This window comes from Sphaeroforma arctica (genome assembly GCF_001186125.1).
Source record: "Sphaeroforma arctica JP610 unplaced genomic scaffold supercont1.94, whole genome shotgun sequence".
Classification (NCBI taxonomy): Eukaryota; class Ichthyosporea; order Ichthyophonida; genus Sphaeroforma; species Sphaeroforma arctica.
In genome coordinates, this window is record NW_014040464.1 from 19985 (window position 1) to 36915 (window position 16931).

A 16931-nucleotide genomic window follows, 5' to 3' on the forward strand; every position below is an offset into this window, starting at 1 on the left:
GTGCGGTGTGGCGGTGGCGTGATTCTGCACCGGGATAAACGGCGGCGGGGGTGCGTTGGGGTCGTACATTGGTTGGGGTCGTACTAAATCAGCCTGGTCTTGTATCTGGCTGCTGCTATAACTGCTGCTAGCGGCACGCATCTCTGAGACTGCAGCGGCTGTGGTGCCTTTGGGTCTGTCGGTGTCGTCGAGGGTGGTGGTCATGAAGGCATTGAGCTTCTCCACACCGCTCGCCATCTTGCGGAACCACTGTGCGGGCTTTGCAATTGCTTCGCTGGGTCTGTGAGGGTTTAAAGGACGGTTAGGGTTTAGGGTGTAGGGTTGTGGTCCAGAGATAAGCAGATATAAGGATTGACTTAGCCTGAGAACCTAATTCAGGATATTTAGGGTTTGGAAGTTATGCAACGTATACACTTGCCCCGAGTTTCTCTACGGAGACGAACCATCCAGTATTGCGGTACAAGGAGGCGTACAGGCTAAAAGTCAAATTGCGAAGTTTTCTTAGAGAATCTCCCTACCAATCAACACACGTACCATAGTTGCCCACAAAAAAATCACATCGCACAACAGCACTGAGACGCCCTCAACTCACACCCAATTATTACATCCTAGAGGAGATCGAGAGGCCGAAAGAACATCATTGCCACCAGTATTCAATGATGGTATATACAAGATACTCTATATATATACAAGATACTCTCCCTATATATATATATATATATATATACGTTTACATATACATTTACATACACACATACACATACATATATATATATATATATACTATATATATATATATATAATATACTATATATATATTATATATATATATATATATATATATATATATATATATTAAATAAGTATAATAATAATAATAATAATAATGTATAGATATATTTATCTGTCCAATACTTGAATTACTCGACCTACCCAACGGCCTGGTCCACGAAGCCCATATCGGCGATTCTTGCAGCGTGCACTAATTTGAAGGGCTGCAGAGCCGGTAGCGTGAAGCGTGGATTCCTTAACGCGTTCGCGTACTCGTACATTTCCGTAAGCTATACAAGCGACAGACAGTGCGGAAAGAGATTGACAGGTTAGTGTCAGCAACGCGCGTGGGGACTGTACGATTGTGGGTTTGTACCGCAAGCTGCACGTTTTGTAGTGTAGGTGTGCACGCACTGATCCTTTTTCAATACCGAACTGCCAGCAACTGTAACTAATCTGTGCCAGACCCTATCGAACACATCATATCCTAATTTTGGTGGGCGGTTCGCATGGTGTTGAGGCTGAGCGCTTAACCTGGCAGGTGCTTCTGCGTTTCGCAGCTCAATCTGGTGTAAGCCACACTACATTTGTCCCGAAGTACAACCGAGATTAGAGAGGTTCGGTACATCCCAATCAACTACTCTAAAGGTCTCCGCCTCCCAGATACACGCATGATGTATTCGAACTAAACACTTCAACCGACTTCACATTCGCGCATGATCTTGTGCACACGGATGTGGGTGTCTACATATCCTATGCTAAAAACAAGTGCAGAAGCGCACTCACCTGAATGTTGCAGTCGGGAAAGTGCAGGTCACCGTCATGGAAGCTCTTTCCAATCAGTGTGAATCTAGCACCCGGCATCAAGACAGCAGGCTCCTCTCCAGCACACATGAAACTGTGGCAAAAGCAGTGGAGTCAGCAAAGGACTACTACACATAAAGGTATTGATATGCATAGACCTTAAGGGTATTGATATGCACAGATCTAGACTCTCTTGGCGATATATGTGAGAACACGCAGACCGGATGTTAAAAATAGATTATCCTAACCATGCATACAAGCCCACGTAATCACGATGTAAATAGACATGTGTACTTAAATGATTGTATGGGGTTCATGTGCACTTAAAAAACATGCACGGGGGTGAGTGCTTACAGCAAGACAACAAGCGCACCACACAGAGACTCCCAATGGGATACACCAAGTACCTACGCAGGGCACAGCACTGTACAGACGCAGCACGAAGTAGCAAAGCCACGGAATAGGCACAGATACACCCACACGAACGTGCAAACCCACCAGACATGGGCACCGTGGATATGGCCCGAATCCAACAGACGATCACCCAGCCGCAGGATATTCTTCGCGTTGTTGCCATCCGCGCTGTCCCGATTGGACAGTAGCATGCACAGATTCTCCCGCCAGCCGCTGGTGTCGTCGCTGCTGGTGTTGTCGTTGTGATCGCCTGACATTCTACCACGTGCACTGGCGCCGCTGGCCATGCCATCACAGCTGCCCGTGTGCCTGTGGTGGGCCGAGTGGGTCTCTGGAGCGCTGCCCTGGCTGTTCTGGCCAGCAAACTCCGTCGCTTCGTCACCCAGCACCCCCTCGCAGTACTGCACAAACAGCATGAGCATGGGATGACGCGGCGGGAACTCGGCGATGGCATAGCGCAACAGCACGCGATGGAACACCAGCGCGTCCACATGCGACGACATGGCCAGCGCACACGCCCACATGCCCTCGTCTACAGCCAACACCACTGAAGCGAGATAGAAGCCGCCAAACGGTATGTCTTAGTTGACTCGGTTTGGTGTATGTACATGGGAAAGTGTTGTAGTTGCGGGTGAAGGATGGTGCTACAGAGAGACTTCAATGCGAGGCAAGTACGTCACAGTGCAAGAGCATGGCCAGCACGAAAGCAATTGCCTTCATTGTACAGAGAAGCACTGAGAAGCCATACAATCGTCGAACATGGATACGTCAACGGACAAAAACTACACACATTCTGCAGGAACATATACGCAATATAGATATATTTATATATATTATCAATATCCTATGCTAAGATTCACTATACTGCGATCCAATGACGCCCAGAGATATACACGCATCTCATTGCCGCACTAAGATATACGAACACATAAAAAAAGTGCAAGTGTTCTGGCAGATACTGTGCATTGTGCATTGCGTCTGCTTTCCCGAACAGACATTGCAACTGCAAAGGAGTAATGCATATTCAAATCGACACAATTCTGGCTTCATCCACAGTCCGCAGCAACAAGCCCACTGTCCCTGCTTAAACAGCTGTACGTACCTGCGTCTTGCTGTTTGCCTTCAGTCATTAGCTGCGTGATTTGCTTCAGCATGGCTGTGTTACGAGCGACCGTATTCTGCTTCCTCTTCGAAGACTGCAAGCCTGCAATAATTTCAAAGGATAATGTGGCCCAGCAAAGTACATCAGTCAGTGCCGTGCAGTAGCCGGTACATACTTTACATACTTGCTATTGCCAATGGATTTACACCTACCGAATTATTGCCCACCACACGTCAACAGAAACGCCGCGCGGCCCGAGTGCATACTGCCATTGCTTTGACGCCACAGATAAAACTCATGTTTCCAGTGTCACGCACTCGCAATCAGAACAGGGGTGACTATAAGCCGAAAGATATGCGCGCACTATCTGGAAATGTATCGGCTTCCAATCAGTATGTACAGCCACATCGACATGCTGGTGTAGATATACGCTCGTATCATAAATCCAACAATCCGTATTGGGGTTGAGTACATCAACACATCCTAGTGCATACCAAGGCGCTAGCGTGTCTAATTCCATTTCGCATTCAACAACGTACACTGATCTAACTTTGCGAATTACAGAGAACCGGCTAAATGTTCCCACGCGCCGGCACACGTAGACCAAATCGAGACACACTCGGCATCAGCACCTCAGTGAGTAGCACGAAAATACCTACCGATCTGATCTAGCGCTTCTGATTGGCTCTGCTTGACGCCGATGAAGGCCGATTCATCGTCCGTGGTGATCAACAGATCCACCAGGTCTTGGCTCATTGTGCGACCGCCGTTGTCGGCTTGGGTGCCCATGCCTTTGTTCTTAACCAGGAACGCAAGGAAGTCGTAGATGAGATTGTCGGGATACGCTTCGTTGGACTTCTGCTGCAGGAAGTGTAACACGGCGGTCGGATCGGTGTTGGGTAGTAGAGGGCCTGAGGTAGAAAAGCGGACAAATCAGCGACACAATACCTAATTATTTTTTAAAAACTCAGCCATAGCTTATACATAGCACCCAAGCGCTTCGAAATATGAAGAAAGAATCTCATGGAACCACTTGATCTGCGCAGATACTGGGTGTGAGAAGGCACACGCACAATATACACAACCGCTTACCTGGAAACGTGGCCAGCGCTTGGTAGTATTTAGTTTGGGCGGTGATTGACCCGACGGAGGAAACCTTCACCTGCGCATCCCGCCCATTCACTACAGCCACGCTCCCACCAAACCCGAACGACACAAACGGCACCGCGGGCCTGCCAATGGTCCTGCGCGCCGTAGTGTCTGACACATACATCGATGGCGCGTTGCTGCGTGCGTCTGTGGTACTGTCCACCACGCCACCCCCACTCTGTGTGTCTCGGTCACCGCTGTTGAACTCGTGCACGCTGCTGGTGAGTGTGGCGGTGCCGTAGCCGTAGCCCCTTGCGGAGTCGTGTTCGTGCTCGTGCTGTAGTGTGGGTGGAGGATATGTTGCAGGCGACACACCAGTCTGTGTAAGTTCCGTAGAACGTGGTATAGTACCAGCGCCCGGTGCCTTATTTGCATCCAACTTGTCTGAGTTGGTATCGACATCTTGCCCAACTACAGAGCCGGTACGCGATACACCGGCCACCATGAGGCTCGCAGGCACAAAGTCTGTTGACTGTGATCGGGTGACGTTGTTGATAATAGTTGGCTCGGTAGCCTCACCGGCCTGCTGATTGCCCCCCTCTGTGCCGTTCCCAAAGAAACCCTCGTAGTTGGCAGTACTGCTGTCGGTCACAGGCGCGCTGTGTTCAAACGCGCCATCAGCCTGTGCATTGGTTTCGGACGACTCTTGCGGTTGCTTGAATGCTTGTACCTGTGCTAATGACGGCAAGCCGGGCACGCCCGTTTGACTGGGCTCTGGCATATCTGTTACTTCTACTGGTGGTGCGGCAGCAACACTATCCGTGTACGTCCCAACAGTTGAAGCATCGGGATTGAAGTACCCACCAGCCATGGGAGGTGGAGCCGAGGCCGTCTCTTCTGTCCTATTTATAGCGTTACCTGCCGGCATTGTAGGGTTGAAGAACCCACCCACGGTCGGCGGAGGCGGGGCACCAAACATCATTGCGGCTGATGGGTGGCTTGTACTGATAGCAGGAGCTTGCCGATCAGCCGTCTCAGCCGGTTGGTCCTTTGGTTCTGTACCCTCAGTTGCCATATCCTGAGCGGGTGGAGCTTGGGCATTGGACAGGGAACTATCTTGCGCAAACAACGCATTCGCCGTGGGCGGGGGTTGCGCACCGAACGCTGTACCTGAGAGCGTCGCTTGCGGTGTCGCGTTGTCAGGTGCCTGGGGAGAGTTCTCGTAGCTACCACCACTCGCCATTAACGGAGGTTGCATTTGCATCTCAGACATGGGCGGGGCTGACGGCTGTATGCCCACAGGCTCAGACGCTGCTGTCGCTGGCGCTTGCGGTTGCCCATATTGGACATCTACCGGAGGTGCTGCACTGTTCTGCGAACCAAACAATGACATGTCCACTGACGCAGTAGGCTTGACATCCGCATACGCCGCCGCCTGTTCGCCCTGCTCCGTGGGCATACCCACTGGGGGTGCGCCAGGATTAAAGTATCCCGACATAGAAGGGGCTTGTATGGCAGATCCTTGCGCCGGTGATGTCGGGGTAAATATGTTGCCTACGGTTTCTAAGTGTGGAGCCGTGGCTAGTGTGTCTGGCTGGGTCGACTGGCTGGGTACTGGGGGAGGGCCGGGTGTGAAGAAAGCACTGGCTGAAGGTGAGGGTTGCGTGCTGAACATATGCGACGCCGAAAACTGATTGTGGTCTCTGCTGCTAGTATCGGCAGGGTGTGATTGCGTTCCACTGGTTTCTGGTTGCGTGGGGGGAGGACCCATTGGTGATGCACCGAAAGTGGTACCGGAATTGGTACCGGAAATCAACATGCCGCTCGTGCCTGTAGATTGGCCCGCGCTGAACATGTGTGATGCTGATATTGGGTGTTGTTCAGCAGGTGACTCACTTGTTGCGATTGGCCACGCCTGCTCCTGTACAGCGGGTTGTTGGGCTACTGGTTCGGACACAGGTGGATGTGCACCTGAGAACAATCCCCCACTGTCCCCGTTCGATGGAGGCGCTCCAAATAACCCCGAGGCTGTTGGGTGATGCGTATCTGTTAAGGATACGTTGTCTTCTACGGCAGTGTGTGCAGAATCTGGTTGCGCATGCACTGTAGATGGCGGTTGAGGTGGCTCAGGCACGTCCGAGGGCTGGTCTGTGCTGAGTGCAGTATCCGCAGTAGGCGGAAAACTTTGCGCAGTCACCGGTGGTGGCGAAGGATTTGTTGTACCTACAGACGCTTCAGCCTGTCCATTGGACAGATCACACGTATTCAGGGCGGCAGGGGGTGCACTGCCGGAAGAGTCGTGTGCGTTCGCGGTTGGAGGAGCTCCAAACATTGGCATTGGTGAACTCGGTTCACTGACTGTCGATCCAGTGTCAGGCTGGTTCTCGGTCCCCAAATCTGCTTGCAACGATTGATTTTCGGCGAGGTTGGTGGTCGAAGCCTGTGTAGCCACACTTTTCTCTGGATTTGGGTTTTCACGCAAGCTGTCTCCAATTAATTCCGCATTCTGAACATTGGCCTGTTCTGATTGGCTGTAATTAAACGCGCTGTTATCGGTACCTGTTTGTTCTAATTCTGATTCTGGTACCGCCCCAGATGGCCCAGAAGCAAAGACAGCGCTTGCCATAGGCGGTGGGGACACACCAAACATAGAAGAAGCGGTAGGTGCATGTGAACCCATGCTCGCATCCGAAGTTTGCCGACTAGTCTCTTGCGACTGATTTGCGCCTAATTGTCCGATATTGTACGCAGGTTGATTCGGGGCGGGTTGACCGATGGAGGGCGCGTCGTACTGCGATTGTTGAGGATCTGTGGCAAACGGTGGGGGCGCCGAGGTGAAGTACGCACCCGCACTGGGTGTATTGAACATCGACTCAGCTGAGGCTGTTGCCTGTGTATCTGATGGTGTACTCTCCATGCTTGTTGCTGTGGACTGTCGGCTAGTCTCCCGGCACACGTCTGCGGCTGGAGATGCACTCGTTAACTCTTCTTCTGCTGCTTGTGAGTCGGAATAGTCAGTGGCTACTTCGCTATTAAAAAGCCCTCCCGACGCCATCGGTGGTGGAGGTCCAGATGTCCGGAATATTGATGCTGCAGACGGGTTGTTCTCTGTTATAGAGCCTGAGCTGCGAGATATGTCCTGGGCTAAATCTCCCTGAGCGGACGCTGCAGGGGCACCCGAGCTAAAAAGGTTTGCAGCGATAGGCGCTGGCGGTGCCACGACTTTGGTCGAGTCAAAATGAGGGGCGTTTGGTGTGCTAGACTCCTGATTTGTCGTCCTATTCTCGTTGTCGGCAACATTGGTCTCACCAATGCTTCTAACGGCTTCAGTAGGTGTACTAGGTTGCATAAACGGCATCATCGGGCTTTTCCCAACGACAGCTGTCATTTCATCGCTATCATCGTCGTCATCATCATCATCATCCCCGTCATCACTAAAGACTGTATCTACGGATTGCATACTCAAATGTCTATTCATATCCCCGCCTCCATCATGCACACTTCCACTATCCTTCTCCGGCGTCGCTTCCGACGTAGCCGGGTGTCCACCTGCAACCGCCTCTGGTCTCGAGTAATCCGCCGATAATGGTGCCTGACTGATCGCTGGTTCCCGATTACCCATGTGCCCTTGCATACTCGTTTGATCGGGGCTGCTACTGTTTAGTATATTGTCCCCGCCAATACTCGTATCCGTGGGGCTATCAGTTTCCCTGTTAACTACACTTGCAGGTAGTTGTTTACTGAAGCTATCGAAGAATGATCCTCCAACATCACCACTGGCATTTCCGCTACCCGCACCTGCATTACCGAGCATGCTGATACTATTGTTTGTAACTGCCGGTGTAACACCTGTATGCGAGGCCTGAAAAAAGGATCCACTCCCTGTACCCATAACACTGGTCTGGTTATAAATATTTTCTTGCGCTGAGAATGAATTTGGATTACTGACAGGTGGTGGGCCACCGAACATACCTTGTGCCGTCTGTGGCTGTGCTTGTGTCTGCTGCATGTACTGCGATTGTTGGGGCACAAATACATTGGGCAGTGTGCCATCTGCGTTCTCACTCATACCGCCATACACAAAATTGGATGCATGTGTGTTAACTGATGTAGATTTTTTTGCAGGAGATTGGGGTTTGGGAGCGGAGGGGGGTAGCTGATGCCAACTGTCCGTAGGGGACGCTTTGGGCGGGCCCTGTAGTACTGGACCTGTGGGCGTGGATGTATTGCGTTGCATCGCTGCTCTTAAGTTCATGCCCTTCCGTTGTATTGATGGTGATGGGTTGATGGGTTGTGTTTGTGTTGTCTGTTGTGGTGGTGGTGGTGGTGGTGTTTGTTGTTGTTGTTGTGCTACGCTATGGTCTGGTTGCTGTACCATGGTGGAATCACTACTGACATTGGTACTGGTTGACCCAAACATACTGCTAGTGTTATTGAGGACACTGTTGTACACAGGATAACCTACCCCTCCCGCGTTATCACTAGTATCATAGCTGCTAGTGTTCGCTGTAGCCGCGGGTGCAGATGCGGGTGCGAACATGCTATTTGCAGTCTGTGGGTAACTGCTATTGCTATTACTTTGTCCATTTTGAGAAGTAAAGGAAGCAAACGGATCTGCCTCGTTCGGATTTTTGGGCCGAAAGTAACTGGATGAATTGGTATGCGACATGGTTATAGCGCAACAAACCTCACAAAACTACAATGAACTAGGTCTGTGCCACTACCGCCATGTACTAGAGGTAAAATAATACAACTATTTGGTGTGTACTCGCATTTGACATAGACGGTGTACCCGTGAGTGGTACAGTTACAGATATGTAATCATAAGCGTCGTTGACACCTACTCGTATGCCGTCTGTCTTCTTTTAATCTGTCAAGCGGCGAGAAGGTTGATGTCAAATATGCACACAATCACACACACAAAAGAAGAGAAGGAGAGAGGAAAGAATCGGCTTTTCTTCAAACCCCCAAACATAAAAACAATTTGCCATAGATATATTGATAAGTAGAACATCATTGGCCCTTCGCAAAAATCAAAATAGTAGAGGTCATGGTACAAAAACCTCTATAGCTAAAAACTATGTTTTTTAAATTTGATTTGAAACCTCAATTTTTGATATTTATATGGGTTTTCTCAGAGTGCACCATGAAACTCTCTATACGGGTTTTTTCACAAAACAAACCAAAACTTGTATGCAAATATTTGGTACATACAGAAAATCTCACGAACACTAAATACACAACAGAGAGCGAAGACCAAAACTCTTTTGGTGTAGCCAGGAGCCCGGGACATGCAAATATATATTTCTAAATGTTTTCGTTTATTAAAAACATACAACAAAACAGGATGATGTCGTGAACTATTAACCACAGTTAAAAATATCTGGAAATAAGTGGGCTTCAGTTGTTTTTTTCCTCATTAAAAACAAAAATATCACTAATCCTCATCATTCGGGCAACCAATCAATGCGATGCACTAAGCCCGCTCAAATTGGGCGGGATCCTAAATCTCACAAGCTGCCTGAGAGTTGTCGCTGAGGCTCTGAATACAAATTTTGTAGTCCAAAAATATGTAATAATTAAAAAATATGGTTTGAGGACGGATTTGATGCTTTGAGGTGTATAGATAGATGGCTTCGATAGTAAAAGTGACTGAAAACGAGTGGATATATATATATCTTTGTGTCATAAAGAACATGAATGCATTGTTCGAACTAGCTTCGTACATATCCTGACGGTCGAGCTTAGATATTTGTATCGCAGATAAGCAGGATATGGTTCAAATAGGTGTTCAACAATTTTAGGTGTGCGGGTGTAGAAAATATATAAATTTATCTAGATATATATATATATAACTATATAAATATATATATATATATGGTCCCCACGAGAGACTCGACGTACAAACTACTTACTATGGGTGACGAAAATATAAACACTGCCAACGCTCCTCAAGTGCAAAACAGAGTGAGCGGCAAACAGGATACAAACGATCCACTCGGCACTACAAATGATACATCTAGCACCCGAATAATTCCAGGGAACGATGTAGACAATGGCGTATTCAACCGCTGTACGCCCATGGACGACGATCAGGAAGACTCGGCTGAAGACGATGACGACGAGGATGAGGAAGAAGAGGATGAAAAGGATTCTGATGAGGGTGTTGTGCCTATGGTTGAGGTCAATAGCGGTATCTCACCTGATATGCAAGAGAAAGAAGACACACAGTCAGACTCGGCCATAATAGAGGACCCTATTTATAGTTTGGATGTATCGGATAAAGTGTTAGTGGAGACCATATCTGTAGAGGCTGTGTCTATTGCAGAGGAGAGGAAGGGCAGTACGTCTGTAGTGAATGCAACCAACGGCGGGGAGAAGGCGATACACGACGATAGTTCCGAGGACGAGGATGAGGATGATAATATGAACGAAAGAGACGCAGAGAATGTGAAGCTCACTAGTGGTGGTAGTAGCAAATCTGAGAATTTAACTGGTTCAAGCGGCAAGCAGCCTGTTACAGCTGTGACTAATACTATGGCTGAGATTGCGGGAGAGAGTTCCGAAGATGAAGGTGAAGATGAAGATGAAGATGAAGATGAGGATATGCAGGTCAACCCAGTGCAGAGTCGCGCAGAGAACGATGGAGACGATGCAGCTGATGACCTGAACGGTGAGAAAGTGAAAGATGTTGAGATGAAGAACACAGACACACCAGATAAGATGGAGGATAGTGTATTTGAGGAAGGCAATCAGGGTGAGGACAAATCGCCGAGTGGTACGAAGCCAAACGTGAGTAGTGCTGAGAACCACGATATGAGACCCACGAGTGTGGATGGGAAGGCAGTTGATATGGATATGAATAAGGATACGAGCAAACCGAACGAAGGTGTCGGTTCAAAGACATCTGCGAAGACTGATGCCAGTGGCTACTTTACCAGTGATGGCGAAGACGACGACGAACCTACCCAATCGGCCACAGCTAAGGTCAAGGGAACGTCGCACAGCACACCAGTGGACAGTGAAGCAGATGACACGAAAGACCAAGGTGGTGAAACAAGATCATCGAAGGAGAGTGCGAGGGGGAAAGGTGCACCAAATGTAAGCGATGGGGAGGTGAGTGGCGATGAGGCCAGCCATGCCAGGGAGTCTAGCGGTGACACACGCGCGAGTGTGAGTGCGAGTAAGATAGACTCGCACAGGCGAAGGTCCAAGAACACGCGTACCAAAGCCTCGAAGAGTACACGGAAAACATCGACGGATGCAAGCGACTCGGATGCGGGAGATATGGCGAATGGGACTGCCGTACCAGCAGGTAGTAGTAGTGCAGAGGAGGGTGATAAGGAGAGTGTGGCCGCAGGTGCGGAAGGGAAGGCAACACAGAAGAAGAGAGAGTTTGCCAATGATAGTGCGTTCAATAAGGGGCTTGAAGATGGGTTGTTTGGGGGGAGTAGCAGCGAGGTGAGTTTATGTTCGCACACACACACACGCACGTGTTTGGATAGTATGCGTACGCGTATGCGAGGGAAATGATTAGTCACACGTCTATATGTTGTTTGAGCTCATGTCACATAAGGGGTCACTTCTAGTGTACAGCATACTCAGTATATGAACATCACACTTAAACCATACAGTGCACATATCACCTGGTGTACTGTAAGCCCAAAACGCATGCACGTGTGCACGTACCATGCATCCAACTCAAAGACCCCACACGATAGAAACACGCGTCTTGTACATGCACATACATGCCTCAATTCTCGTTTCGAACTTAAGTTTATGGCGAAGTGTCTGGTGACTTGAGGTGCTGTTAGTTGTAATGGCTCGGTATGCTCTAGTATTCGCAGTAGATCTACATGCCTGTGGAGTGGTAACGGCCATATCTCCGTGAGTTCTGTTATGTTCGCTTTCTTACGGCGAAATGTCCAAATGGGGAGTTGGCTTACACTGTCATAATGGTCTGGGTTTGCCAATGACTGTAGGTTCTCCTCTCGAGGGGTTTTACTGCGCTAAACTGGTGCAACACTGACGGCAGTCAATAACACATTCGACTGCCTATTGTGCACACACGCGTTAACGGTTGCGATAGCGCCATGAATCTACAATACCCTTCGAACTAACCCAGTTTCCTTTTGCATATCATGTTATCTCCGCCAGGATGAACCACTACCGAGTGTCCAGCAGGTATGTTCCGTCAGATTCGTACATTACAAACCGTTTTCATATGCGTATATGTGGTGGTCTGACAGCGTACCTGCATAAGTTTGTGAGTGTGTTCTCGGTTTGATTTCATAACTAATATTTGTGATACCCTGTAACAGATCTCTTCATACTACTTTATGTGTGCCCTTCCCTATTGCCTGTATGTGTATGTGTGTATGCGCAATTCTTTACGCATTTAGCAGCTGTTCAACCTAGGTGCTTGACTCGGTTTGAATAGGCGATCGATGTAACAGATGTATACCAACAATGGAGTCGTGCTTTGCGCTCAGACGTACTTGATATATGTTGCTCGTGCCTTGAGATCATATCAATCCAACATCCAATTCAATATTTTCATCAAATATAGACACATCAATATATATATATAAATGCCATTCGTTCTATTGTACGTATATGCTAGCCACCATCATTTGTGTTGTGGTGCATGTCATGTCGTCGCTGTGTATGATTATGAGTTTTCTATCTTATTCAACCCACACATAGGCTTCCGGGCTATATGCTCTCTGCGCACATACATATCACCGTATAACCGTGGTTTACCCGTGCATATGTTTGGAGGTATATGCTCACTGCGTGCGTTGGTATTGTCGTATCCGCCATATTGCCTCAAGTATAACACACTCCCTTTCTTGTGCGTAGGCCCGTATTAAGGTCGATCAAAACCAGCTGGCAAGAGACCACCAACGAATGATTCGGAGTAAGTACACCATGAGGCCGTTGTGTCTCGCACACAGATGGATGTACGTCGTGGACTTCGGTTAAAGTTTGCATATAGTGCAACACTGTAGGTAGCACTGTTTTGTATATACAGATCATATACACAGCTTGTCTTCGAGTACGCATACACTTTTTAGTTTTATTAGTATCTGTACAATTTTCGGCTCACACACGCACCTACGCAAACGCAAGCTCGAAAGCTCGACATGTATTACATTCTCTTGCTCAAACGTCCTTCCCAACCCTGGCACATACAGCCTCGGGCAGTCTGGACATGGTGGCAAACACCGCAAAGGGGTTTGGCTCGTTACTGGAGCGCCTCAGAGCTAAAAGGGAAAATAAACAAGCAAATGCATCTGTGGCCAATGACGCACAGAGCCTTGACAGGGGCGTTCCTGAGGACGGTTTCCGCAAATTTCAGCCCAAGCACAAAAGCCATCTGCTGAGTCTATTTGGGAAGGGTGGCACTTCTAAGAGTATGTGTGTTGCGATGGTGTACTTAACCATTTATGATTTGTATGCGGTACATTGTGTGCTTAATTGAGCGCGATGTGCTATTGATCGAGTCTACTCGATACCTTATGTTTTGAGAAGGTTTGACATTTATGTTCAACCAAACTAAAATTCTGACTCCGGAGCTGTATTTGCATTCCGTATAATAGCACTGATTGTGTAGTGTAACCGTGTGTAACGTATGTGCTCGGCCACATAGGAAGGAACGCATGTTCCACTATAAACCGGTCGATGAGGCGCCAACGCTACAATACCGCCTATATTACTATTGTGGGTGGTGCTTTTAATACAGGTTCGTTGTCTCTCATTAGCGGAAAAGGGTGAAGTGTGTATAGCTGTTGAGGAAGTATTGGACAATCATACCCTTTTCCGTATATATTTAGCAGTAGTCTTTTCAGTATCCATTCACCAGTAGTCTATCAGTGCATACCTTGACTGTGTCGCCCGTGTACTTGCGCATTTTATCATTGTTCTACAAAGTTAAAAGGTTAAAAGGTTAAAAGCAGTGTTTGACAGCCCCGCATGCTAGTCGTGTGTATCCTCATTGTACCTTTTGCATACGCAATCCCACCATCGCCCTACAGGCATGAGCGCAGTCATCGAAACGGCGACAACCGAGACACTAGAAGTGGAAGCTGGAGAAGAGATTGAGCTACTGCTCATGAAAGCTGCCAAGAAGAAGATACCTCGCGCGCGGCTACAACCGGTATGGGGTCACTGAAGCATACTCGGTCGAAGTTTGTGGGTGGTGTGCCTGTATAAATACGCACACAACACGTGCTTTATGAGCGAAGGTGACTTTCTGAGGTCTGGGGGGGGGGGGCGATTCGAGACTTTTTCAATTCATACACGCGCACAGAAGTTCAGCCTGCCCTCCACCTCCACCGTCACGCCTGAGCTGATTGTAGCATCACTCGCTCGGACAGAGCCTTAATTACACACCAGTTCACTCAGCACGCGTGTCTAATTAGTGACCCCAACGTCCCCATGCATGTTGATACGTACTGAGTATTACTTCTGTTTTCCTTCTCCCCTACACTCGTACAGAAGTTCAGCGTGCCTTTCAACATCACGTCTGAATTGGTCATTGCCTCTACGGGCAAAGAAGAGACTCCCACGCCCGAGAAGAAGTTTGATATTGGCGGCAAACGTAGGGCGCTCAAAAAGCATCTGTTGGCCATGGCGGCCCAATCAAGGCATGATAGCTTGTTCTGGTTTGTTTGTACAGTGGTTTAATATGAAATTATTAACTGCTTTAGCTTGAAAGATGCGAACATATGGTTGTTTGTTTGTTTGTATTGTATTGTAGTTCGATATAGAAGCGTTGTGACTGGAATGATGCGGGTACATAGATAGCTGAGTTACCTCGGTTGAGTCTGCCCTGGCGAGTGATAACTTTGAATGAGCAGTGATGTGGTCTAGAGGCGCGAGTTACTGACCTAAAACTCTCTGCAACCACACAGAAACGGGATGCGGAACGAAGACTATATGGGTGACTTCCAGGACGACGAGGAGATGCCTGAAGCGGGCGAGGAGGAAAGTGATTTGGACTACGATGGCGATGAAGATGTATGTGCTCCTGTGTTCTGGTGTAGTTTGTAGACATACATTGTTTTGGTAGGTTTTGGTAGGGGTTGAGTCTATGGGATAGTCTGCATATACCATGTGATGCTCGTCACTGCTGGCCACGGCTGGTGCGACGCATGGTGCACTTGTGTCTCCTTTCTGTCTGCAACACGTTAAAGTTCATTTTTCGGTACAACTACATTGGAATCGATCACCCCTTCACCCCTCTCTTGTGCATGACCCTTTATCTAGTTTGCTATATATGGTACGCCAACCACAGTAGCACCAGGCAATTATTGTGTACAAGACAATGATTGAATGCCGAAGCCCTCGCACATGGGTGAATGCCCAATCGTTCGTTGTGTATATGAAGCATTCCGCGTGCCGGCCGTTGGAGAGGCTGTTCGTGTATTCATTTCATCGTCTTATCCAACGCATGCCCAGGGTGACAGTGAAGAGGAGGTGGTGGAAAACGACGGCGATGGGAGTGCCACGGAAACTGAGGAAGTTGGTAGGTCACATGTACATTCTATGCGATAGATTCGATGCTTTGGTTTTTTGTAAGCTTGATTAGGAGTCCTTTTGTGTAAGCTTGATTAGAAGTCGAAGCCTACGCGGTACAGACATCCTGGATGTCTTCTCATGCACGGTGTGAGAGTGGCCCTGATACCTTGTGTTTTCGTGTCGAATCCGCAGATGAAGATGAGGAGAGCTCAGTGAACGAGGACGTCGGGATGGCCGCCAAGGCGAAGGAGCCAGCGAGTACTTCGGAAAAGGTGTGTATATTGTTCGATGACAGGTGTGGGTGTGTGGTCCTGACTTTGCGCATACTGTGCCGTATTGAGAATGTGTAGCATCTGTATTCGCGTGACATGCATCTCTGTTCTGAGCCAATTCATGTTCATTTTTTTTGGGCATGTATAAGATCGAGTTTCCACTCCCATTCAATGTGGTGTCGTGATTTATCCCTCTTGGCTGAATACCTACGTAGTTAACGCCTCCATCCAGATGATGCACTCAATCCTTAGTACTACCACCTTAGTACTACCACCTTAGTACTACCACCTTAGTACTAACTCCTTAGTACTACCTCCTTAGTACTACCTCCTTAGTACTACCTCCTTAGTACTACCTCCTTAGTACTATCTCTTTGGTAATGTCATACTATGTATACAGCCTTACTATGTGCCTGCAAATACGGAACCTAACACCCGCTACTTCCCCAGCAGGAGCAGCTGTACGATGAAGACGGTGGGGTGATCGAAGAGATGGACATGGATGCGCTCGCGTCCAAAGCACCCGTGTCCAAGGACGCGCCCACGCAGACACAAGGCATCAACACCGCACAGAGCGTCTCACACAGCAACAGCGGCGAGGAAGACATGATGGGAGGGTTTGTCGACGAGAATGGGTACGCCATACTGAGCGTGTGTTGCAGTGCTGGGCGTGTGTTTTAATGTTGGGCGTGTGGGTGCACTTCGTGTAGTTCTGTACTGGGTTGTCTGCTGCGCACACGGCCTCTGATATATATTGGCTGTATAATTGCGGCTAAGGTGATATGTGCTGTGCGGCTTATGTCGCGGCTGACGCATTAGTATGTTTCTCACGCAAACACACACGCGTACATTTCACTTGTATATACACAAAATCATTTACATCTGTGCTATAGACATGTATAAATCTGAATATATATATATATATATATATATAGCTTATTTCTAGACCACCTGAC

General features: G+C 48.4%; 3 protein-coding genes across 3 annotated transcripts in view; 2 read left to right on the forward strand and 1 right to left on the reverse strand.

Moving 5' to 3' along the window:
• Window positions 1-8909, reverse strand: part of SARC_02150 (hypothetical protein) — a 14350-nt gene extending 5441 nt beyond the window's left edge. Inside the window, exons 1-7 of the mRNA XM_014304093.1 lie at window positions 4184-8909; window positions 3751-4002; window positions 3092-3193; window positions 2074-2536; window positions 1558-1669; window positions 934-1061; window positions 1-280 (exon numbers count right to left, since the gene is read on the reverse strand). The exon at window positions 1-280 is cut by the window's left edge and continues 465 nt beyond it. Coding sequence (XP_014159568.1) covers window positions 1-280; window positions 934-1061; window positions 1558-1669; window positions 2074-2536; window positions 3092-3193; window positions 3751-4002; window positions 4184-8849 — 6003 coding nt within the window. The 5' untranslated portion in view covers window positions 8850-8909. The remainder of the gene's footprint in view (window positions 281-933; window positions 1062-1557; window positions 1670-2073; window positions 2537-3091; window positions 3194-3750; window positions 4003-4183) is intronic.
• Window positions 8910-10096: 1187 nt separating this feature from the next.
• Window positions 10097-13165, forward strand: SARC_02151 (hypothetical protein; the record flags this gene model as incomplete). Its single annotated transcript, XM_014304094.1, has 3 exons — window positions 10097-11641; window positions 12338-12364; window positions 13043-13165. 3 exons carry the CDS (start codon window positions 10097-10099, stop codon window positions 13163-13165), a joined length of 1695 nt encoding a protein of 564 aa, XP_014159569.1.
• A 212-nt stretch (window positions 13166-13377) lies between these two features.
• Window positions 13378-16931, forward strand: part of SARC_02152 (hypothetical protein) — a 13974-nt gene continuing 10420 nt past the window's right edge. The window contains exons 1-7 of the mRNA XM_014304095.1: window positions 13378-13596; window positions 14218-14339; window positions 14681-14829; window positions 15097-15202; window positions 15644-15710; window positions 15896-15975; window positions 16426-16610. Of these exons, the coding sequence (XP_014159570.1) occupies window positions 13395-13596; window positions 14218-14339; window positions 14681-14829; window positions 15097-15202; window positions 15644-15710; window positions 15896-15975; window positions 16426-16610 (911 nt within the window). The 5' untranslated portion in view covers window positions 13378-13394. The remainder of the gene's footprint in view (window positions 13597-14217; window positions 14340-14680; window positions 14830-15096; window positions 15203-15643; window positions 15711-15895; window positions 15976-16425; window positions 16611-16931) is intronic.